This window comes from Zingiber officinale, chromosome 4B (assembly GCF_018446385.1).
Source record: "Zingiber officinale cultivar Zhangliang chromosome 4B, Zo_v1.1, whole genome shotgun sequence".
Taxonomy (NCBI): domain Eukaryota; kingdom Viridiplantae; phylum Streptophyta; class Magnoliopsida; order Zingiberales; family Zingiberaceae; genus Zingiber; species Zingiber officinale.
Genome location: NC_055993.1, coordinates 28523461 through 28547972, shown reverse-complemented (window position 1 = coordinate 28547972; position 24512 = coordinate 28523461). Strand labels below are relative to the sequence as shown.

Below are 24512 nucleotides of genomic sequence, written 5' to 3'. Positions count from 1 at the left end.
GTACCAGAGCTTAATGGAGGCCCTGACTGACAAGGGTACAAAATGGGGAGTTCTCTTTGTTGATGACGTTAATAAAAGGTGCCACAATGGATAGATTGAGGATCCCACATTGTTGGTGTTAAAGATTTGGTGTTGACAAACATCATTGCCTTCGTTAACAATCTACAATACATGTTTTTTGGGAATGTAGAAGGGCATAAATGACATTTTGCAGATGCTCGTTGGATATGGAAGTGAAGTAATGACATCAATGGAGAAGGCACCATCATAAATTTGGCATATTGTACTTTTTTCAAGGATGCTATTAATGTTGTAGGCACCTAAGGGGAGAATCAGTGGATTGCAGGAGAGTTGTGACCATCTTTTGACTTTGTCACTCCTAGTGTTAGCAGTGATCCCTCTTTGGTACCAAAAAAGGTTTCAGATTATCTATTAGGTTAAAGGCCTTAACTACTATGTGAGTCACCTACCATCATATAATATTTGCAACCAATATATCCACAACATCTAAGGTAGTCCTGCTTGTGTTATGCTTTGCGTTATGGCCACTAAATCATATCCTAATGCTTGTCTAATGTGTATCAAAACTATCTGAAATATAAAACTACTGCATGGTATACAAAAAAAAAATGTAATTTCATATGAAAACTGCATGGTTTTAATTTAAGAAAAATGATATGCTCAAGGAAAAAATCTTAATGAAAAGCTCAAGCATAAACACATAAATGATGGGACCCACAAAAAGTGAAATGGTGGACCATGAATTTATGTGTCTATCCTTGAGCTTTTCATTGAGATTTTTTCTTTGAACATATCATTGCTCTAAATTTAACATGTAAATATCACAAGTAACTAACATATATTTTTACATAAATAACCTACATTGATGACAACCATTAAATGATGTATGAACAAATAATCTGCTAGAAACTAATTGGATAGTATGAGCAAAACAAGAAAAGAGTATAGGATTGAGCTATCTACACAAGGACCAACGCCCAATTATCACTCAATCCACACGCTATAACTAACTCAATCCGCACTTATGTTATAACCAACTCAATCCAACCTCACGGCTTAGCATCCAAGATGCAATCACCATTATAGAAAATTTCCATGATTACATAACATCAAGCTTCCATCTACGCTCTCCACTCATAACACTCACTACTTATCATCGCCCAAATCTTTGTTGATTAGCCCAAGTGGTACCCTCTCAAAACTAACTCTCAATATGCATCACACCTCCCACCAATACTTCTATATCAAGTATCTCACCACTCAACAACCTACAAGAAAAACTTCCATGGCAGCTCGCTTTCCCAATTTACCACCATTGCTACTTTGAGGACATCATACGAACTAAAAGTCACTTAATCCTTTTAGCGACTTCCCCTTACCGTTCCATTAGATTAAAAGGAGAGGAAAAAGGAACTTATGTTGTGATTTGTCTATCAAACACCAAAAGCATTGTTGCAAATGGAAGAAAAGCTACTCTCTTCCATGGATGGTCCATGCTCACTCAAACTCGCTAGAGACGTAGAACCATGAAAAGATTCAATTCTACTAATACTTAGCACTCCCAAATCCTCAAATTCCATCTATTCAAGAAACTTTATTGCTGTATAAGGAAGGAAACGAGGCCACTGCTGCTTGCTCTTAGAGAAAAAGAGGATGGAAAAGGCAGCTATTTTGTTCAGGATCAAGGTGGAAATGTGGAGGGGTTGCAACTACTCGAAAGAGTGATGGGGATTTTGCTAGTATAGTGTTGTTAGAGATGGAAGATTTGAAGGTGGATAGTGCCACAACATCTGCTAAGGGTAACCACCGTTCAGAGACAACCACTAAGATGGTGTTAGTGGGCAAACAATGATGGGGGACTCTACATGGATGAATGATGATGGAAGGTTGTGCATGAATGAGTGGCAATGACAAGGAAATTTACAACAATGTGACGTGCACCCAGTTGTGACATGTTTTAGTTGGAGCACAACGAGTAACTGTGTGAGATGGTAGTGAGCGACAATGCTATTAGAAGTGAGAAAAAAGTGAAAAGGGTTGGGAGAAACGAGAGGGGGGTTATGTCTCATGCGGGTGAAGGAAAATAAATTAAGGTTTCCATTTTAAGCTATTTCACTTGAATCCACTTTGTTGAACCGGACTGAACTAGTTCAACCAAAATCTAGCTAATTTTCCCTTCCAACTTAGAGAGAGAAGCTCTCCCTTCTCTCTAGGATTCCTAGAGGGAAGGTGGTTGGAAGTTGGTTAGGAGGCTTTGGGCTGCCCTTTTGTCGGTCGCGTAGGCTGTTCCCTTCCCATCAGAGGTGAGGGATCCTGTACAAGGCAGTGGCGGTGCTTTCTCAGGAGGTGGTGGTGTTTTCCAGTAAAGGTGGTGGCCAGAGTTGGAGGAGAAGTTGCTGGTCGATTATGAAGGTGTAGGTTATTGTGCTTTTGGTTTCCTGGTGCAAACAGGCTGTTGTGGTTCTGCGATTGGATCCATGAGTGTGTCACCATGGTATCTTACTCCGTTAGTCTCAACGGTGGTCTACATGGATTCATTTATAGACGGTGTGATTTAAGACAAGGTAACCCCCATTCCCCCCTTGCTATTTGGTTTGAAGGTATTCTTAAGGCAATTGAAGGAAGCTTCAAGGTGACAAGCGTTTCACTTTCATCCGATGTGTAAGGAGACTCAAGTCACTCATCTAGCCTACGCCAATGACCTTTTGATGTTTGCAAGGGCAGATTCATCCAGCCTCACAATGATAGTGGACTGTTTGGAGCACTTTGGTGACACAATGGGGTTGCGGGCTGGCTAATCCATTGAAGTCCAACTTGTATATGGCCGGTGTAGATGAGCACACAAAAGAGGAGCTGCTGCGTATCAGTGGGTTTTAGGAGGGTACATTTCCTTTTCGTTACCTCGGTATTCCATTGGCTGCAGAGAAACTTCGGATAGCTCACTATGGATCTCTCCTTGAAGCAGTGACATGGAAAACTGCTGCATGGCCAAAGCGCACCCTTTCATATTTAGGGCGGTTGGAGTTGGTTTGGTCGGTGCTTTAAGGAATCAAATGCTATTGGTTATCCATCCTTCCCATGCCATCCGGGCTGATTGACAAGCTATACGGTATTAGTCGGTCTTTTATGTGGTCCACAAAGCATCCACCGATTGCTTGGGCCACTTTGTCTCTCTCTAAGTATAAAGGTGGATATGCCATTCGAGATCTACAAGCATGGAACACTACACTTCTATGCTGGATGCTTTGGAACATCCAAAGCAAGAGGAATTCGCTTTGGGTGAGATGGGTTCATCACCATTATCTCAAGGGCTCTTATCTTTAGCAGTGACAAGGCAAGTGTTCAGACTCAACATTGATTAAAGGGTTGGTCCAGATCCTGGACCAACTAGTTCGAAGAGTAGGAGGCACGGGAGCTGCAAATATGCTGCTCCTAGATTAGTTTGCCGTGGCCAAGCATGGCGCGACAAACACGTATGCTTTCTTCCGGCCAAGGGGGCTTATGGTGCATTAGGCGTCGACTGTGTGGAGGCCTGGTACCCTCCCCAAACACCGCTTCACCTACTGGTTGCTCGCACACGGAAGATTACGAACAGTAGACAAAAAGCCTTATGTACCTGACAAAACATGTTTACTATGCTAGCAAGAAGATGAGACCAATGGACACATTTTCTTCCGATGTGCAATCACTATGCAATTGTGGAGCAGGGTTCACGGATGGATTGACATCAGATATGAGATCCACACGATGGCAAGTCTATTTTGATTTTTCAATAGGCAACTCCGTGGCAAAGGACGAGTGACGAAGGACATTACTTAGCGATCACTTGTATGATTTTTCTCCTATGGCAAGTTCGTAACCGATGTTTTGAGGGATGTGAGCCTAATGTTGAGAGGATGTTCTTCAAAGTGCGGACTCGTGTCTACTGATTTGTAGACATTTAGTGCTTATATAGCCTTTTTAGTTCATCTATATATTTATCATTAAAAAAAAGAAATAATTAAAAAAAATTAAAATCAACCGACCTAACTCTAAATAGAACCCAAATTAGATCCAAAAATTTGGTTGCAACCGACAATGGCAGTGACAATGATGGTGATCTACACTAGATGGTGTTAAGTTGCAACAAGTAGTGAAGGGTGCAAGCCACGATGCGGGTTAAGAGAGGAAGATAAAAGAGGAAGATGGGAGAGAAATCAGGATAGGGAAGAAAAAAAAGAAAAGAAAAGAAAAGTAAAGTAGGATAAGATAATTTCTAGCTTTTAAAAAATGCATCTATTTAATTAAATATGATTAAACCAAGCTTATATATAAACTTGGTTTGGTTTTAAACTAACCAAAATAAATCAAAATCAATCTGGGTTTGGATCCACTTGATTCTATCACCATGTCTACTTGATGGGCTAATTAAATCTTAAATCAATTTCACCTCCAGAACTTAAAATATTAGTTTGATACAGTTAAATAATTCATTAAAAATTTTAAAAAGTAATTCAAAATGCAAAATATTTAAATAGGAAAATATTTAATATCTAACATCAATAAATTTTCTTTATGCTTAACTTTTATGACGTTGAAAGGTCGTGTGAGCAAGTGATGAAAAAAATTAGAGTTTGTGAGAGTTTTGATAAAATAAAAAATTATTTGACTAAATTTAAAAATAATTTATTTGTTTTTTTCCACTGAAGGGGAGCTTGACGCAATGGTAAAGTTGCTATCATGTGAGTTGGAGGTCACGAGTTTGAGTCGCGGAATAAGTCTCTTGCAATGCAGGATAAGACTGCATATAATACACCATTCTCCGAGACTCCCATTGGCAGGAGGTTTGTGCACCGGGCTACCCTTTATTTTTTTTCACTATTTTTAATTTATTTTAATAGAGATATATATTAAGAAAATTCATTTTGTACTTATTATATAATGTGTACTAAATGTATCAAATTATGTTTTAAAAAAAAACTCAATCCACTTCAAATTAAAGTATATATTTTTTTTTCAAATTTAAATTTGTTTTTTTTTTAAAAATTAAATCTAAAACTTTCAAATTTGATGGCTTCAAATGAGTTATTTTTTTTTGCAGAGTAAGCCCCTATGGGTTCTCAGAGTCAAAGTGCAGCTCAAGTACAAGAGATGAGATATTACAAACTGATATAGTAGATTATAGTAATCAAGAAAGGCTTGATAAATGTGAGAGATTTAGACTAAAAAATGATGAAGCACCATCAACATCAAAACGTGATACACTGCCAAACCAAAGGAAAGTTGAGGTTGGAAAAAAGCACCAAACTTACAGTGGTCCACTTGTACCTTCTGGTTCAGAAAGAGTACATACCTCAGAAAGGTTTATCTTAAGCTTTGCTATTCAGTTTTTTTATAAGCAACAATTATTGACCAACGTACTCTTTCTAAATGTGCTTCTTCTTTATGCCATATTGATGTTGAGAGAAATTTTTTATTCATATTTACTTATTTCTGTTACACGGTGCTATTAATCTTTTCCAAGTTTTTCCTTGATGATTTTCCAGAAATGGTATTTTTTCTTGGTTGTTCTAGTGACATGTGCTATTATTTAAACCTGGTGCTACTTCAGCAAGTCTAATACTGCCAAAAAGAAATTATGAGAATTTGCTCTTTTATCTTGCTATAGGGTTGATAGGGACAATCAACAAGGAGCTGAGAGATACATACGTGATACTCACAAAGTTCCAAATTTCAGTGGACCACTAATGCTTCCAAACCGCGCTTCGGCTAACAGCTTATCTGCTCCCATCCATTCATCAACAGGTTATAATAGTTATTGTACAGTTCACTTTACATGACTTAATTATTTTCTCTGTCCTCTTAGTTGGAAGAATTGCAGTAGTTCATCTCATTTGGCTTAATTATTTTCTCTGTCCTCTTAGTTGGAAGAATTGCGGTAGTTTTAGTAGCTGCTTTTTTATGTTACCACAAATTGAATTATCTAAAATAAATCATACTTGTCTATTTTTTGCTTTCACATTTATAGGTTGTGGAGACTCATTGGAGGAGAAGACCAAGCCTAGTGTGGTTCAAATAAAAGGCCGGTTTTCAGTTACATCAGAAAATGTGGATCTTGTAAAGGTAAGTTTTCTGAAACAAATCATTTTAACTTGCATGAGTTTACATAACACTGAGAACTTTTTACATTTTAGGACCTGCCACTATGTAACATTTCAAGAAGGTCAACCCAGGTACATAAAATTTTGTGAATCATATCCTTTGAATTAATTCCATTATGTTACACATTTGACTAGGCAAGTTTGAGTTGTTCTTGTTTCCCCTTCTTCAGGGATCTCCCTTGAGAAAATCAGCGAGTGTGGGTGATTGGTTAATTAACTTAAAACCAGTGGTATGCCTGTACCTTTCTATTTTTTTTTTTTTCTCACTGCATCTATCAGTTCACAGAGCCTTCAACTCCATGTAGATGTTTATGTACTATTTGACACCTTTTTTTTTCACTCTGAGATTTTGATTTAAAAATTAAGGAAGGTTTTTCTTATTGAGAATATCTGTAAGTGTCTACAATTTATGTAGTAGCATACAAAAGTTTGACTGTTCTTCAACAATTTAGCCTAGTCACAAAGCAAGTATGCTTACTTAAGAATTCCCTTGGAAGCTCATGTAGAATGCTTAAGGAGCAGATATCCTTTATGAAAGACATTGATTCTTTGTGGAGGGGTTGAGTATCTAATGACCAACAGAAAAATGCATATAAATCTCCTTCCTTCTGTCTCACCAAATGAAAACATTATCTGGGTTTGAAATATTATGCTTCTTCTCCCAACATATGTTAAATATTTTATTCTGCTGGGAGATCAAGACACATTATTGGGCAGCAAAAGATTTAATCACTGAACCACTTGTGCTAGAACAGTGTCATCCATGTCAAGTAGGTTCAGGAGGTATGTTTGTTTCGTCCTCTCGGGCTAGTGCTGTGGTTGAAGCATGGGGTGTTGCCACATGAGGTCTTGGGATCGAAACTCAGCACCTCCGAGCATGCCTTCCCCCATGCCTGGGCCATCTATAGTAATGGCTAGTAGCCACCCATGATTTACCTCCTCTGTGTTGGCCTAGGGACGGATTGGCGGGGCACTGGGGGCGAGCGAATCACCTTTTTGCCACATGTGGTTGCCACATGCCACAGGAGGTATGTTTGTTTGTCTAGTTGTCACGGATAGAAACCACACAAATCCATTCCTAAGCCAATGAAGATCAAAATTCTTGTATCTGTCACATTGGCCGGGAAGAGAAGAGACTAAAAGGACTTGAAATCTAGAGAAGAAGAATTGTGTTTGTTATATCAGTGTGCTTGTTTAGTGTGGATGATTTTACACTTTTAATAATTTTAACTTTTTATATCAATATTTTTTTAAGTGCTAAACTCGAATCTTGGCAAGAAACACTAGAAGTGAAAAATTTTAGGCTTAATAGAGTAAAGATAGAATATATCGAATTTAAATTTAGTAATATTAGACGTAACGAGGCAATTGTTAAGATAAGAGATGACTAGTTTCCTATAATTGAGAGTTTTAAATATTTAGGATTATTTTTGCAAAAGGATAAAGGAATTGAGAGAGATGTCTTACATAGAATACAAGTGGGATCGTTGGAATAGATGAGAGCGTTAGATGTTTTTTGTGATTATAAAATACCTTTTTTTTAATGATAAAATACCTCTAAAACTAAAGGGAAAGTTTTGCAAAATGACAATTAGATCTGCTATGTTATATGAAGCTGAATATCGGCTATGACTCGAGCACATGAGAAATCACATAGTTGTATTTTTTTTTCTTTTTCATCTCCAACTCTTTCTACCTTAAATTTGTCACGAGTATCATATATTGGAATGTTAGTACAATATCAAAATAGTAACATTCTAGTAAAACATTGAAACTCCAATACGACTCAAGATTTTTGAACCTTGCTACTACATATGTTCCATTGGTGTGAAACTAAATGTACATTATATTATTAGAATTTTGTTCAAAAACTGGACATAATAATTGTTTATATCGAAATGATATTGCAATAATTTATACATTGAATTTCAATAGGTTGATACATTATGTGGAAATTTTATGTCTCATTCGATTAATTTTATAAAATCTATCCCATTATTCATCACACTAGAATGTGACCACGCATAAGAGATAATAATTTTAATTAATTTAATTTGATTTTCTAAAGTTTTAAATTCATTTTGTGCATATAAATTTAAAATATGACATACACATTTAATATAAAAATATAAACCACCGACAGCATGTTGATATACAATTTTAAATTCTTCAATACTTGTATTAGAATTGGTCATGGTTTAAAATTTTGAGTTGCATCATAGTTTCAGTTTATGACTGGAATGATATGGTTTCAATATCATATTATGCCATGCCGATACAATTTTGATACTTTTTATAATATAAAATATATTAATTTAAAAATATTATTATAATATTTAATTACTATAACCACTTACTATTAGGTTAAATTAATATTCTAAAAATTAATATTGAGTAAAAGTAAATTTTTGATTAACTAAAGTATAGACAATGATTATGATCAAATATGTTTAAATTAAATTAAATTAAATTTATTTTAATATGTTTAAGGAGGAAATTTTTTCTCTATGTATTTAAGGAGGAAAGGAATAAGAAAAACAAATTAAAAAGGAATTTTTTTTCATGTATTTAAGGATGAAAGAAATAAAAATAACAATAAAAATGTAGGGAGGAAGAAGAAAGAATTAAGAGAGGAAAGAATTAACCATTAAAAAAATAAAAAAAAAAAATTAACGGTTAAAAAAATAAAGAAAAAATTTAATGGCCTCGCGCGACCATCACGATTTCGTGCGAGGCCTTGCGCCTTGCGCGACCGTCACAGTCTTATTTAATGAAGAAATCCTTTAGGTAATTGTTGATTTTGTTTGTCCTTATGACTCTAGTCAAAGGAATTCACTAGATACTTTCTAAACTTACATAATTTTAAGCATACAAGTTACATACTTCATACGTAATGCCTGTATATGTTTTTTTTTAAATAGTGAGTGAATGTCCGTTGTATATTCCGCACATACATAAAGACTTAATGCAGTCTTTTTCTTCTTTCCTATATGTTCTTTGGTTGTCTTAGTTAATATCTTCAGAGTTATCCTAATCTTTAATCTCCAATAATCTTCTTATATACTAATAACAATATCTAATAGTTGAATTTCCTTCTAGTAGTTGCTCAAATTTCATTAGGAATATGATTATGGCAAGTCTATTAGGATCTACTTGTGTTCTCATGTTGTTTTCATGGAGAAAACCAAGTTGTAGCCTTTCTGTCATGCAATCTTGATGTTTGATAATTTTGGAGCAATCACATAGTAAAATGCACTTATATGATACCTGAAAGTATTCATTTTGAATATTTTAGTCATTGGGCATGTGGATACAAAGGATTTATGATGCAATTATTGTTTAGCAATCCTTGTTGAAATATGATAAAAAAAATTCTCTAGCAGTTTCCTATAATATACGCATATTCCATTTCTCTTTTGGCAGTATAAATCTTAGGTACTTCTGTTTATCTACCTGTCAGCCTCCAATTGGAGTTCGTAACAGCAATTCAGAGGAAGTCAACAACAGAAATTCAAAGGAAGTTGGCAACATATTACCTGCATCCATTCTCATGCCCCACCTGCAAAATCTTTTCCAACAAACATCTTTTCAACAAGTAAATTTCTTCATTTCAATAAATTCATGCTTGCTTGTTGTAGAAACTACTTTTGGTTTTTTTGGTTTCTAAGAATATGGATGTGTATAAATGTTGAATTTTATTACCAGGGCCTTATTACAAGTTTGTTGAATAGCTTGCAGCAAAGTGAGATAATTGATTGTGAGTTTAACTATTACCGCTGTGCTTTGGGAAGATAACTGAAATATAGAACATGTTGTTGAGGCTTTTTCTTTCCTTTTTTTTCCCCCTGCAGTGCCTTCTCAAGCTCAACATGTGGAGAATGAGAAGTTGGTCAGTAATATGCAAAATTTATAATCCATTCTATCTGGAGAATCACAAGCTACTGGCTTTACATTGTTACATCTTTGGGGGTGTTGGCTTTGGCATCTTCAGCCAATTATTTGTTATTTTCAGATTTGGAGAGGAACATTTTTTTCCCCACTTTATCTAACTATTTCAGTCTTGCCTATTGTTTGCATTAGACAATTCTGTTGAAATATCTTGTCTAACTGGTCATTGAAGTTAACTAGTCCCTTTAATCCCACATGGTTTGGTTAACTAATTGACATAACGCTCTTTAGCACAGTTATGTATCTTGGAGGTTTTCACTAAGGCATTTTGGAAGCTTCCCAAAAGTTTCACATTGTATTTGAGATAGTTCTTTACCTATGGCAATGTTTGGATAGAGGGGATAAGAGAGTAATTATGAGTAAAACCTAGTCTACATGGTCAATGTAAACCCTCTTAAGCATCCTTAACCATCTAGGAAGCCTCCACATAAGTGAGTGGCATTTAAGTGATAATTAGTTTCATCGGCTTTCAAAATGTCAATTTGACTAGTATCATAAAAATTATACATTCTGCCCATTTACGTATGACTTCATTACTCGATCACCTTTGGTAGGATAATCTTATAAAAGAATGGAAGTGTAAATAAAAAAGGAGAGAATTTTATGTTTGATTTGATATTTTTGCCATCACGAGGTTCATGCTTTGTTCCCCTGATAATAATTCATGCTCATTTTCTTCCCTTATCACATGGAATAACTCAGTTCCGAAGTGGAAACCAAGAGATAACACCATAATGGATATGCAACTTTAATATTTTCTGTTAAAGAATGATTCATTCTCCTTGCAAAGGGGATGCATATGGATATTATTCTGTTTCTGTTTAATAATGACTGGATCATTGGTTCATCCCATTTTCAGTTAATTAGTGTGGAGATTTATGTAAAATGCAGTTTGTTGCTGATATAGATTTCTTTTAACAGCTGGATGCTGCAAATAGTGAAAGGGAACGGGTACTGCTAAGTACCATCTCAGAGCTACAAGCCAGGTAAATATGTTGTATTTATGAAAGCTTGTATTCCTATTCCATTTGATAACTTGTAATTTTAATGACATTTATAACAAGGGAAATCATTTTTCACTTGCATAATCACATTGATTCCTGCAATCTTTTAATCAAAAGATTGCCACTCTTTTTTACTTAATAATGTTCTGGAAACATCATATTTATAATAATGTATTGAGATCATCTTCCCACGTGATACAATATTGCATAATATCATATTCAAGGGATCAACAATGAACTTTAATTGAAATGTAAACAAGATGAATGTTTAAAAATATCAGTGCCATGTCTATGATACTTAAACTAGATACTTTTATAGACTCAAGATAATTAATGCAGCTATGTGAAAGTTCAGGTATATCTCAAGATGTTTTGAACCTCCCACTCATGGTTTGAAATCTCGTATCATATTGGGCAAAACATATCATTCCGATAAATCATTGAAAGTTGATATCACTTGGCACCAAGGTTCAAAATCTTGAGCCATGCTATAGTTTTGGTCTCGGACTAGAAAAATATTGTTCCAGTATTTGTGTTGAATGGTATTGAATTTTGATAATTTATTAGAATAATATTGCTTGACCATTTCACCCAACATGATAAGATTTAAGACCATACTCAACGCAAACAATGTCTCTTTCCTATATTTCATCTCCTTCCTTCTTCACCTCCAATCCGTTATTGGCATAGAATGAAATGTCGTTTAGTGCCACTCGACACGGATGGTTTTTATCGTTCCGCCGGTGGGAAAAGCCGGCACCGGAGGCATCCCCGTCTCGGATGCGTCACAGGCGGTGTCGGAGGAGTTGTGAGACCGCTCCGGCAACGCCAGAAGCATCCGGTGACTCTTCCAACGCCGTCGGACACCCCAGCGATCTGGGCCGCCCACAGCAGCGTTTCTTTTCCCCGAAATTAAATTTTTATTTAATTAATTTAAACAATTCCTAAATAGGTGTGATATTTCGAACATGCTTTTATAAACCCTAATTAAATTATCCTAATAAAATATATAAAAAATATATTTAAAATTAAAATAAATTTAATAAATTTTATTCATTAATATTCTGAATTTTTTTAATATTTTAAATTTCATTTAAAATTTTTAAAAAATATAATAATTCTGATTTATATTCTAATATATATATATATATATATATATTATTTTGTATTATTTTAAATTTCATTTAAAAATTTTAAAAAATACTAAATTTTTTAAAAAAAATGTAATAAATTATATTTATATTTTAATATTTTTTTATTTTGTATTTTTTTACTTGATATTGTTTTACTATTTAAAATATATATTATTTAATTAATAATTAATTAAATAAATAAATAATTAATTTATATAATTATTATATATAAAGTAATATCTTTGTATTAATTTATATACTTATTATTATAGATAGATTAATTTTAATTTGAGTTATTGATAGATCAATTTTATTTAAAGAAAACTATATTTAATTAATTTTTCTAATAATATGAAATTGTTCAATAATTAAGAACTTATACAAAATCAATATTCAACTTATTTTTATATACACCATAAACATATTTATCTTATAATTACTAAATATAAATAAAAAAAATACCGAAATCATATCGGTACAGCACGATACGATACCAAAATCGTATCATTTACGTTTGAAACCGAAACCTTGGCACGGGTCAAAATTTTAAACCTTGATTACCGGTATCGTGTATCGAAACATGGGCACAATATCAAAATAGTATTGTTCCAGTCTAAGACCAAAACTTTGGTATGACACGATATTTTGAACCTTGCTCCTACTAGAATACTAGAATTATTAGGATTTCTTAGAAAACATCAAATTCTGCTTAATAGATAGAAGTAAAAAGCATGATGTCCTTTTCATAGAGATAAAGAAAAAACAAACAAAAAAGAAAACAGGAGACCCTATGGTGATTCATAAGATAGTGACATCACTGTTATAAATAATCTATTTTATTCACACTTCCCATGATGCTTCTTGAACAAAATCATGGTGCAATAATTACCTTCGGTGTTCAGGTTTCAATAATGAGTTCAATGCACACTCGTATAACATATTTTTCAGTTACAGTAGTTGTTGACTTACAGTAGCTATTGTGATAAAGTATGGGTGGAGACCATGTGCTTCAGCTGCAATCTCACAATGAGAGAACTGTAATTTGTAGAAACGAAATCTCTATTGATGATTGAATTCGTAGTATGTCAGACCTCTTTTATAGGTCTTATAATAGTTTGGTCTTTTTGTAAAGTATGCTAATCTTTGTTAAAAATAGTAAAACTACATAAACATGAATTTTTATGTTTAAAATTTAAAGTAGAAACCAGTCGATTTAATTAGATCAATTTATATCTAAAAAAGCAATTTTTTATTGCATCATGTCCTCCACTATAAAGAACTCAACTCCTAATGACTTGTTTCTATCTTCATTTAGTAAGATAATCCTCTTTGGCCATCCAAGGATGATGCGTGCAACATTCATGAGAAGAGAAGAATGTCATATCAAATTCAGTTAGTATAGTTTATCATTTGGGTGGGAATGAAGTACCACTCTATAATGCACAAAGCAAGTTTTTTTCCACCTAAACATTTCATATAGATGGGTACATTGGTGTGAATTATTTCCTAGTGATTGTGCTTGTAAATATTACAACAATGTATATAATGGTAAAGAAGAGGTCATCTATTTTGAGACCTGGTGGGTGGCTTTATACAAAACATGTTGCTAGGTGTCACAGTGTCAATTTTCTTTCTTAGAAATTCTGCTTGTGTGGCAACAAAGCTCCACACTTATTAAGCCAATCGAGATTTCACACAATCCTCACAAAAAAGCCTCACGAAAGTAATTAAACTAGCTAGTCTCAAAAGAAAAAATAACAAACATCTATGGGATTATTCTCAACCTTATTATTCACAATTGTTGAATGATTATAGCATCTTGTGTTTGAATGTGTAATTAGCTTAATTGTAGGGATTGCATCTTATCTTTGACCGTGCAGTTATCTTAATTATAGGGATTGATCTTGGACCGTGTAATTGCTTAATTATAGGGACTGTAATTGATAAACATAATTATAGGATGATGTATATAAATACCTATACATAAGTGAATACAGATACTGAAAAATTATTTCATCTCATTCTCGAGCATTATTTAGTTCTGTCGATAGTTGATCCTTCTTTGACTAACCTTTCATCATTTTTTTTCTTCTGCTACTAATAGTCCTTATGCCACCACTACTTGAAACTCTGCCACTACCGCCGTCGCTCTAATATACTAGGTTTCTGCCTCTGATCTTCTCCTATAATAACGTCTTCGGATTCTAAATATAATTTGGCTACCACTATTAAATTGAATGGACCAACTATCTCTTATGATCACGTTCGTTTGAACTATTCCAGGTTCCCACAAGGAGCATATTCTGTCCGACCCTCCTAATCCTAAAGATCCGAAATATTCAAATTGGGTTTTGGACCATTGTTTTGTTATGGCTTGGCTCCTCAACAATATGGAGGAGTCCGTAAGCACTAATATTATGTTCGTGAAAACTGCCAAAGAGATGTGGGATGCCTTATGGGGCATGTATTTGAATGACAAGAATGTTTCTTGTATTTTCAAATTATTTGAAAAAATTTTTGCTCTTCGCCAAGACGGTCAGTCTGTTAGTAACTATTTTGCTACTCTTAAGAGGGCTACCAATGAAATTCTACTATACCATCCTCTATGATGTTCAGACTCAAAAGAACAGGTGGGAGGATTTCTTGGTCGCAAAGTTCCTATCTGGTTTAGATTCCACTTTATGACTGGTTCGAGATAATCTACTATCAAGTGATAACATTCCCATGTTATCGAATGCTCTGTCTCAGGTTTTTCGTGTGACCATGAGTTGTCTTGACACCCGTTCTTACCCATCTTCAGGTACTTCGGCTATGGCTTCTTGTGGATGGGGGTTCTCTCAGGGTCGTAATAATAGTTGTGGTCGTGGTTGTGGAACTGATGCCACCGGGGGTGGTCGTTCGTGTTTATTGTGGTCGTTCTAAGTGTTAGGTGAAGTTTTGTAAGCCTGATTGGATTAACAGTGCTTCTACCGAACCATCGACTCAATCACCTAATGACGATATGGTCTCTGTTTCTCGTATTGATTATAAGAAATTGTTTTACTCTTTTGCTTGCATTCCTTCTGCCACTACTGCCTCATCCTCTACGGGTGCGTTTGCAGTATTTCATGGTAAGTCTTGGATGTTGGATTCCAATGCTTCTGCACATATTACTGGTAATAAGTTCGTTTTCTCTTCCTCTTTTATTTCCTCATCTTTATCCCCGTACGTCTAACCAATGACATCTATTATCCAATTGAGGGATTAGGTGTTGTCAGGCCCACTACAAATATCACTCTTGATAATGTTCTTTTCGCACTGAAATTTCCTATTAGTTTACTGTCCATAAGATGACTAAAAAAACTTACAACTTTTCTGTATCTTTTTATCCATCCTATTTTGTCTTTCAGACACGTAAACGAAGACGAAGATTGGTGGAGGACATAAGCGTGATGGCCTATACTATCTAGATTCTGTTATACCTGCATGTTCCCGTGCACTCTCAACAATGGTGTTTCCTTATCAGTGGCATTGTTGTCTAGGTCATCCATCTCCTTTCCCTCTTAAAAATTTAGTTCCTGTTCATTCTACTGATTTTCAATGCAAGTCCTATGAGTTCGACAAACACCATTGCACGTCTTCCCTTTTAAAGTTGATAAACGTAGTTCTTTTCCTTTTAAACTTGTTTATTGTGATGTTTGGGGACCTAGCAGAGTTGAGTCTAGAGGAGCTTTTAGTATTTTATAATTTTTTATGATGATTATTCCTATATGGCATGGTTATATTTACTCAAAAATAGAAGTGAGGTCCTAATGTTCTATATCATTTTATAATGAAATAAAAACTCAATATTCTGTTGACTTGCTCACTCTTTGTACTGATAATGCACTTGACTTCACTCAGTAAACTGTTTCTACATTCTGTAATTCTTATGACATAATTTATCAAATATCTTGCTTATACACTTCCCAACAAAATGGGGTTGATGAATGCAAACATCGTCATATTTTAGACGTAGCTCGTATACTTCTATGTCACATGCATATCCCTAAGTATTTGTGGGGTGATGCTGTCCTCACAGCTTGCTTCCTCATAAATAGGATGTCATCTACTGTGTTATGTGGGGATATCCCATTCTCATGTCTTCATTCTGATAAACCTATTTTCTCTATGCCTCCTCGCATATTTAGTTGTGTTTGTTTTGTATATAATTTTACTCATGGTTTGGATAAATTGTCTCCTCGCTCTATTAAATGCAACTTGCTTGGATATTCTCGTACACAAAAAGGATATTGTTACCTTGATCTGCTCACAAAACGTAGTTACACCAGTATTGATGTTACATTTTTTAAGTCATAACCTTATTTTCCCCCATCTGGCTCCTGATACATTAGTATCTCCTCCATTACCTATCCCACCATCCATGTTTTCCACTACAGATGCTCCGTCACCTAAACCATTGCAGGTGTATACAAGGCATTCTCAGTCAGAACCTATCTCATGTCCTTAGCCTCCTCTTACTGTAGCTCCTGATACTCCTCGCCCATCCGATATTAATCTACCCATTGCTCTTCGTAAAGGTATTCGTTCTTGCACTACATCCTTTGTCTAACCATATCTCATTTGATTATCTTGGTCTTGTTTCCATGCTTTGTTGTTTCTCTCTTATTTACAGAGGTTCCAACTTTTTACTATGAGGCTTGTCAAAATTCTGCTTGGCAGACTACAATAGATGAAGAAATGTCCGCCCTTATCTCTCGTAGTACTTGGGAGCTTGTGCCTGCACCACCTACTGCTGATATTGTTGCTTCTTGTTAGCTGTTTATCTTGAAGTATAAAGTTGACGATACTATTGATCAATGAATAAAATTTCGTTTCGTGCCGGGCGGAACGGGCGAAACTTACCGTTCCGCCCACGCACCGAAACCGGCACCGAACGAGCGACAATTTCGTCGCGTCGTGCGTCACGTGCTAGGAGGAGTCGCGCGCGCACCAGAAATCGTTGCCGGAAGCTTCACAGCGCTTGAAGCGCGTCGCGGGCGTCGGAGGAGTCGCAACCCGACGTTGCTAGTGACGCCGAAAATGTCACGGACGCTTCTGGCGCTACCGGAAGCGTCGCTGGACTCCTCCGGTGCCGCCGGAGGTGTCGCCGGATGCCTCCGACGCCGTCGGAGGCGTCCACGGGGCGTCGGTGGCGTCGCGGGCGAGGCGAGGGCTCGGGCGTGGGCGCTGGGTCGCGGGGCAGGGAAGCACTGTGCAAAATTATACAACAACAACAACCAAGCCTTTTCCCACTAGGTGGGGTCGGCTGTATGAATCCTTTTACGCCATTAAACTCTATCTCCTATTATATCACCATCTATATTTAAATAAATTTTATCTTGTTTTATTGTTGCTAACCAAGTCTTTTTTGGTCTTCCTCTTCCTCGTTTGATATGCATGTTTATCATAGTTTCACATCGCCTAACTGGAGTATTTATTGGTCGTCTAAGTACATGTCCGTACCATCTTAAACGTGTCTCTCGGAGTTTTTCCTCAATAGATGCAACTCCGACTTTCTCTCTAATACTCTCATTTCTTATTTCCTCAATAGATGCAAAATTATAATTTAAATAAATTAAACAATTCCCATTTAATTGTGATATTTTAAAGGGGCTTTTTTAAATCCTAATTAAATTATCCCAATAAAATATAAAAAATATATTTAAAATTTTTAAAAAATAATCAATTTTATTAAATAATATTCTGAAATTATTTTTACTATTTTAAAATTTTTAAAAATTCTTTAAAATTCTAAAAAAAATTAAATTTTTTTATAAAAATTCTATTAAATCAAATTTATATTCTTATATATATATTTTAATTATTTTATACTTTATACTGATTTAATGTTTAAATAAAATTACCGAAACCGTATCGGCACGGCACGATACGATACCAAAACCGTATCGTTCCGGTCTCGGACCGAAACCTCGGCACGAGTCGAAATTTTAAACCTTGCTATTGATCAATACAAAGCTTGCCTGGTGGCCAAAGGATTTATCCAAACTTATGGTGTTGACTACTTTGATACGTTTCTTTCCTACTGTCCACTTGAATTTTATTAGAGTTATGTTCTCCTTGGATGTTAATCAATCTTGGCCAATGTATTAACTAGATGTGAGAAATGTCTTCCTTTATAGCGATTTACACGAGATCATTTTTGTGGAGCAACCTCTAGGGTATGTTGCTAGGGGGAGAATGCTACTATGGTTTGTAGACTTAAAAAGACTATTTATGGTCTCAAACAAAGCCCCAGAGCTTGGTTTGATAAATTCAGTAATATAATCAGAGTTGCTCACTTTAAGCAGTGCAAATTTGATCATTCTGTGTTTGATATAACATGAATGAGATTATCATTCTTATTACTTATATTGATGACATCCTAATATCCGGCAGTGATATATGTGGGATTGACGAAACTAAGAAGTATTTATAGCAACACTTTATTACTAAGGATATGAGACGCCCTAAGTATTTCTTGGGAACTGAAATTGCTCACAACAAATCTAGAGTTTTATTATGCCAACGTAAGTATGCTACAGATTTATTCAAATAAACTGGATTGCTTGGAACGAAGCCGGTTGATACTCCTATGGATATCAATCCAAGTGTTAGGAATGATATTGGAGCATTCTTTGAGGATAAGTCAAAATATTGCGATCAGTCAAAATATTGCGAAACTCATCTACTTAATACTAACGAGGCTTGACGTCTCCTTTACAGTTGAAATGATCAGTCGTTTTATGGATACGCCAAAGCAAATTCGGAATGCTGCGATTAGGATTATTAAATACATCAAGAAATCTTTAGTGAAAGATTTGCCTTTTAAGAGAAATGAATACCTAAAGATCGAAGCCTATTTTGATGCTGACTATGCTGGATCAAAGATCGAAAGACTATCTACTTCGAGGTATTACACTTATGTAGGGGAAAATTTTATAACATGGCGAAGTAAGAAACAAACTGTCATTGCTAGGTCAACTTTCGAAACTGAATACAGAGCCATGACTCATCTGAGATGTTATGACTGAAGAATTTACTTTAAGAATTAGGATTCACCTACAATGAACCATTGCCTATATACTGTGATAACCAAATGACTATTCACATTGCAAATAACCCGGTTTTTCATGGGAGAACTAAGCATATTGAGGGTGACTGCCACTTTATTCGTGAGTGTATAATGAGCTAAAAAATTATCACTGTCACTCCATTCACATCATCATCCAATCAAGTTGGTGATGTCTTCACTAAAGCGTTAGGAGGAAAACGATTCTCAGAAATTTGTTGACATATATGCTCCAGCTTGAGGGGGAGTGTTGAATGATTATAGCATCTTATTTTTGACCATGGGATTAGCTTAATTGTATTGATTGCATCTTAATCTTTGACCATGCAATTAGCTTAATTATAGGAATTGATCTTGGAATGTGTAATTAGCTTAATTGTAGGGATTGTAATTGATAGACATAATTATAAAGTGATATATATAAATACCTACACATAAGTGAATAAAGATTCTGGAAAATTATTTCATCTTTTTCTCTTCTACAACAATAATAAGGGACTACAATATGGTATTCCATAAATCATACCTTAAGTGATATGATGTCACTTTGAGTGATGTTTAGACAAAGAGTTTAAGTAATACTTTGTCTTATATATATTTAGGACTACAATATGGTCTTCCATAAATCCTACCTTAAGTTGTATGATGTCACCTTGAGTGATGTTTAGACAAAGAGTTTAAGTAATACTTTGTCTTATATATATATATAATGATTTGAAATGTGGAAAAAGGTGATTCGCTTGCCCCCAGCGCCCCCACCAACCCTTCCCTAGGCCAACATGGAGGAGGTAAATCACGGGTGACTACTAGCCATTAGTACAGTGGCCAAGGCATGGGGGAAGACATGCTCAGACGCGTCGAGTTTCGACCCCATGACTTAATGTGGCAACACCTCATGTCTTAACCATCGCACCACCCTAAGGGGACGTGTATAATGACTTCAAAGAACACACAAGGAGTGGATGAGATTAGGGTTACGATGAAGATGACTTGGCGTGGCCAAGGTGGCAAGTTTAGTAGTTTAGAGTTCCATAGAGATCGAAGGATGGCATGAGACATCTGAGCAACCGCGAAATGAGAAATATTGAGCTTATATTAGAGCAACTTTAAAGCATGACTTAGAATGTCCAGGTTGGAGGTTTGTGGCTTGAGGTTTGAAGATCAGAGAAGGATGCATAAGGCGACTAAGGAATTGTAGGACAAGTAACATTGAGGAGAAGCTAAGATGACAACTAATGGAGCACACTACGTAGGTGAAGATGTGAAGGATGACATGTGGAGACTAGCCAAGGGCTTGTGTGTATTTGAGGGATCAAGTAACCTGATAGGAGATAACGAGGGGACAAAGTCAAGCTATGATGGTAAAACTCCAATTGTAAGTTGTGAGTTAGTGACCTATACACATGGAGCAAGGGCAGAACTCAACTTAGAAAGACTCAGTGATTAGGATGATCATAGTCGACAATCCAATCAATTGGAACTAGATCCAATAGACTAGTGGACAAGTTGACTAATATAACAGTTAGCCTACTAGAAAATTCAACACTATTTGGGGTTGTAATTTGGACTAACTTGTGGTTTGGTCTAGTTGGTTGGTGTGGAATCTAGTCAACTAATGCCTGAGTCGACTAATGATTGAGTTGACTAGACAGTTAACTTAAGCCAAGGAGTCAACGAATACAATATTTTTGTTCGGGAGAGTAATTGACTGGATTCTTGGTTGTTATAGAGTAATCGACTAGATAACCAACTGATGTTGGAATCTAGTTGATTGATGCTATAGATGGAAAGTAGAAAAGAGTCATTACTTGATAATGGTTAGATATTCAAACAACTACTGTATTTCATTTAACTAGTGGGTGCAAATCAGGGTTTGAAATCTTGTATCATGTTGGGTGAAATGGTTGAAATTCGGTGCCACCTGGCACCAAGGTTTAAAATCTTGAGTGTGCCGAGCAAAAATATTTTTCTAGTATCATGTCAATGCTCGAATGTATGATGTCGATGACAGATTAGTAGTTGATGGAGGAATGAGAGTGGTATGGAGTTCTGATAATTTCTTAGAATGATCTGTTTTGATTCTTTATATCGGCATGACATAAAGTTTAAAACCATGCTCGACATAGACTGTCTCTTCATATACTTCATCTCCTTCCTTTTTCAATATGTGACAAAAAAGGCGATTCGCTCGTGCCTAGCTCCGCCGTCATCCCGTCTCTAGGTCAACATGGAGGAGGTAACTCACGGGTGACTACTAACCATTAGTGCAGGTGACCAAGGCATGGGAGAAAGCATGCTCAGGCGCGCCGAGTTTCGACTCCAAGACCTCATGTGGCAACACTCTATGTCTCGACCACCGCACCACCCCAAGGGGACAATTCTAATAGATTACCAGCACCATGCATCAAAACATTTATCGAAACATTATCATTCTAATCAAAGATAGAAACTTTGGTACCGCTCAATATTTCCAACCTTGGTGTAAACTAATTGATTGATTAGCAACAAATCATATTCGCTCTCTGAGAATTTAGAAGAAAACTTGAGATGATGCTAAGAGATTTTACTTCTCCTTCAGAAAGATTTACAAACTGCTTCTAGGAATAAACACCTTGGTATCGCTCAAGTGTGTCTAAACCTCTACACTCGTAGTCCTTAAATAGCTTCAACAAAGTTTTAACGATAAGAAGTGGGTGCACTTCTTTAGCCCCATCGTCCTTCTTACTCATTACCTTTGTCGGCCATTATAGACTTTACACCGCACAAACTCTACTTTACAGCGCACACTATCACAAACTTTACTGACCCAGTACTTTATGTCATATAGCTGAGTCATAAAGTGATTTTTACAACTAATGAAAGGACGACTCCCCGGGGCTCAATCCTTGCACTGCCTAGTCTTGGGCCCACCACTCACTCCTTGGTTATGGTGGAGTTTCCTGTATTACACGATAGACGTCACGTAAAGCATTGAATGCTCTCTAAAGGTCTTTTCGTGTCTCTTGAATAATTGGGAGCTTCTTCGCCCAATAATTGCCCCTTCCACTTCCCAAATGCCATTTATGATTAAAGTCATATTCCTTCATCTGCAGAATAAGCTCTAGTTCATTAATTGCTAAGGAGGCATTTCGAATGGCTTGGTCCTCGATTTCCTTCATCCTTTGGCGCTTCTTGTGTTCCTCCGGAAAAATTATATTTTTAGCAGTATCATGAATTAAATCTTCGTATTCTGTTAATAGGGGAAATTAAGTAGATCCCCCCAGACCTTCTTCTGTTAGTACTGCTATAGTCTCTAAACACTCCACCAATCTGGATAAACTATCTGCAAAAACATTTAGTTTTCCATCTATATGTTCAAAATTTACCTTAACTCCAGTGCCCGTGATGAAGTCCGTGAAAGCTATCCAACGGACTCTAGAAGGCTTATTTCTGACAGATTTGTTATGGAAACTGATGATCGCTTGGCAATCAGTTCTTAATGTGATCTCCTCTTTATCCAAAAAATGAATTTTTAGTGCGCTCATTGTCTCCATTGCAGCAAAGATATCCGCGTCAATTGCGGATTTAATTGTAGGAAATTTTCCATGAGCGTAGGCGCATACCTTCTCCATACTCCTAGGGTCAGCTTTCTTGATCTTTCATTTACATACTCCTCCCCATCCAGTCATTGATCCGTCTGTTTCTAGAATAATGTAGGCCTTCTCAGGAGGAATCTCTAAATCCGGTAACTGTTGTACCTGGGCTTTAATCTGCTTTACAAGAGCCCAATTAGAAGCCTTCATTCTTTTATCACCATGGGGAGATATCTTTTCATATAATGGTCCAAGCTTCGAACTTAAATTTGGTATATATGTCCTAGCGTAGTTTAAAACGCCTAGCCATGATCGCATGCCTTTCTTTTCCTTTAGCTGGTCGTCTTGTACTTTAGTAATCTTCTTTATGATGTGTGGCTGTAACTTTAATTTTCCTTTACCAATCTCTGCCCTGAGAAATTCAATTCGTGGCACCGTAATCTAGCATTTGGCTGATGATAAAACCAACCCATGTTGCTTGCATATGTTAAGCATGACTTCCAGATGTTTAATATGCTCCTCTCTGTTTTTGAGAAAACCAAAATATCATCAATATAAACTGCTATAAATTCTTCCGTACCTTTAAAGCAGAAGTCCATTTTCCGTTGAAAAACTGTCGGAGCATTCTTTAGGCCGAATGACATTACCAACCATTCGTATATTCCAGAGGGACAAATAAAAGGCGTCCACTCTACTGATGCTGGGCCCATGGCTATCTGGTGGAATCCTAATTTTAGGTCGAACTTTGAATATATCTTTGAATTTCCCACCTTCTTTAGAATAGTATTTATTCCGGACAGACTGTACTGATCTTTGTACGTATTGTCATTTAGCGTTTTGAAATTAAATACCATCCTTTCCTTGCCTTTCACTTCTTTGTTGGTAACTAGATCTACACTTGTCCCGAATTGTACTATCATAGCCATAGTCCTATGTCTTGACTTACTAGGCCTAATTACCTTCAATTTTAATAGTATCTCCACATGCCTATCAAAGGCCTTCCTCATAGCGGGTGTTACGTGCGACAGGGGCTTGTCTTGAATAGTAATATCTGGATTAATAATATCAATTTTGCAGGTAATCTGATTCTTCCCCCAATGCTGGAGGGGATTTTCCCCAATATAGCCATGCTCCTTAAGTCTTGCAAGCAATGGTCCATGCATCATTAGGATATTAATGTTTGAGGAATTACTTGAAAAGAATACCTGCTCCTTGATCTCCAAGTATTCCATCTCTTCTAGCTCCAATTCTTCAATTGCGGAGGCTGCGTTTTGATTTGTAGCAATAGACGTTATATATTTATAGAAGTTACAGTATTACCTTCTATCCTCAAGCCTCCTTGCATGCTTCTGATAAAATTACATCCTAGGATCATTTGTATTCCTTCTCCCAAGGTCATCTCGAAGGAATATGTGAAGGGAATTCTGAATTTATTTTCTCCAATTACCATCTGGCCTCCTCTAAGTTTCCAGTTGGCTGATTGTTTTGAGTTAACCCCATTGATCACTACTGTATAAGAATTCTCCTCCAAGGCCTGAGCTGGTACAATTCTTTTGTCAATGCAGCAGGATGTGGCTCCTGTATCAAGTATTGCATTAACACTA

General features: G+C 36.0%; 1 protein-coding gene across 5 annotated transcripts in view; it reads left to right on the top strand.

The window, feature by feature from the left end:
- The window catches only part of LOC121974895 (serine/threonine-protein kinase OSR1-like), a 123762-nt gene that overhangs the window by 59723 nt on the left and 39527 nt on the right, over positions 1-24512 (top strand). For 2 of the 5 annotated variants that reach the window (XR_006110143.1, XM_042526171.1), the window contains exons 12-20: positions 5102-5362; positions 5669-5805; positions 6029-6123; positions 6195-6233; positions 6332-6391; positions 9622-9756; positions 9867-9918; positions 10013-10050; positions 11031-11095. Coding sequence is in view for 3 of the 5 variants with exons in the window: in XM_042526171.1 (XP_042382105.1) it covers positions 5102-5362; positions 5669-5805; positions 6029-6123; positions 6195-6233; positions 6332-6391; positions 9622-9756; positions 9867-9918; positions 10013-10050; positions 11031-11095 (882 nt within the window). In the remaining 2 variants the exon portion in view is untranslated. Of the gene's footprint in view, positions 1-5101; positions 5363-5668; positions 5806-6028; positions 6124-6194; positions 6234-6331; positions 6392-9584; positions 9757-9866; positions 9919-10012; positions 10184-11030; positions 11096-24512 lie in introns of those variants that run through there. The other 3 variants (XR_006110144.1, XM_042526172.1, XM_042526173.1) reach the window with 3 other exon arrangements.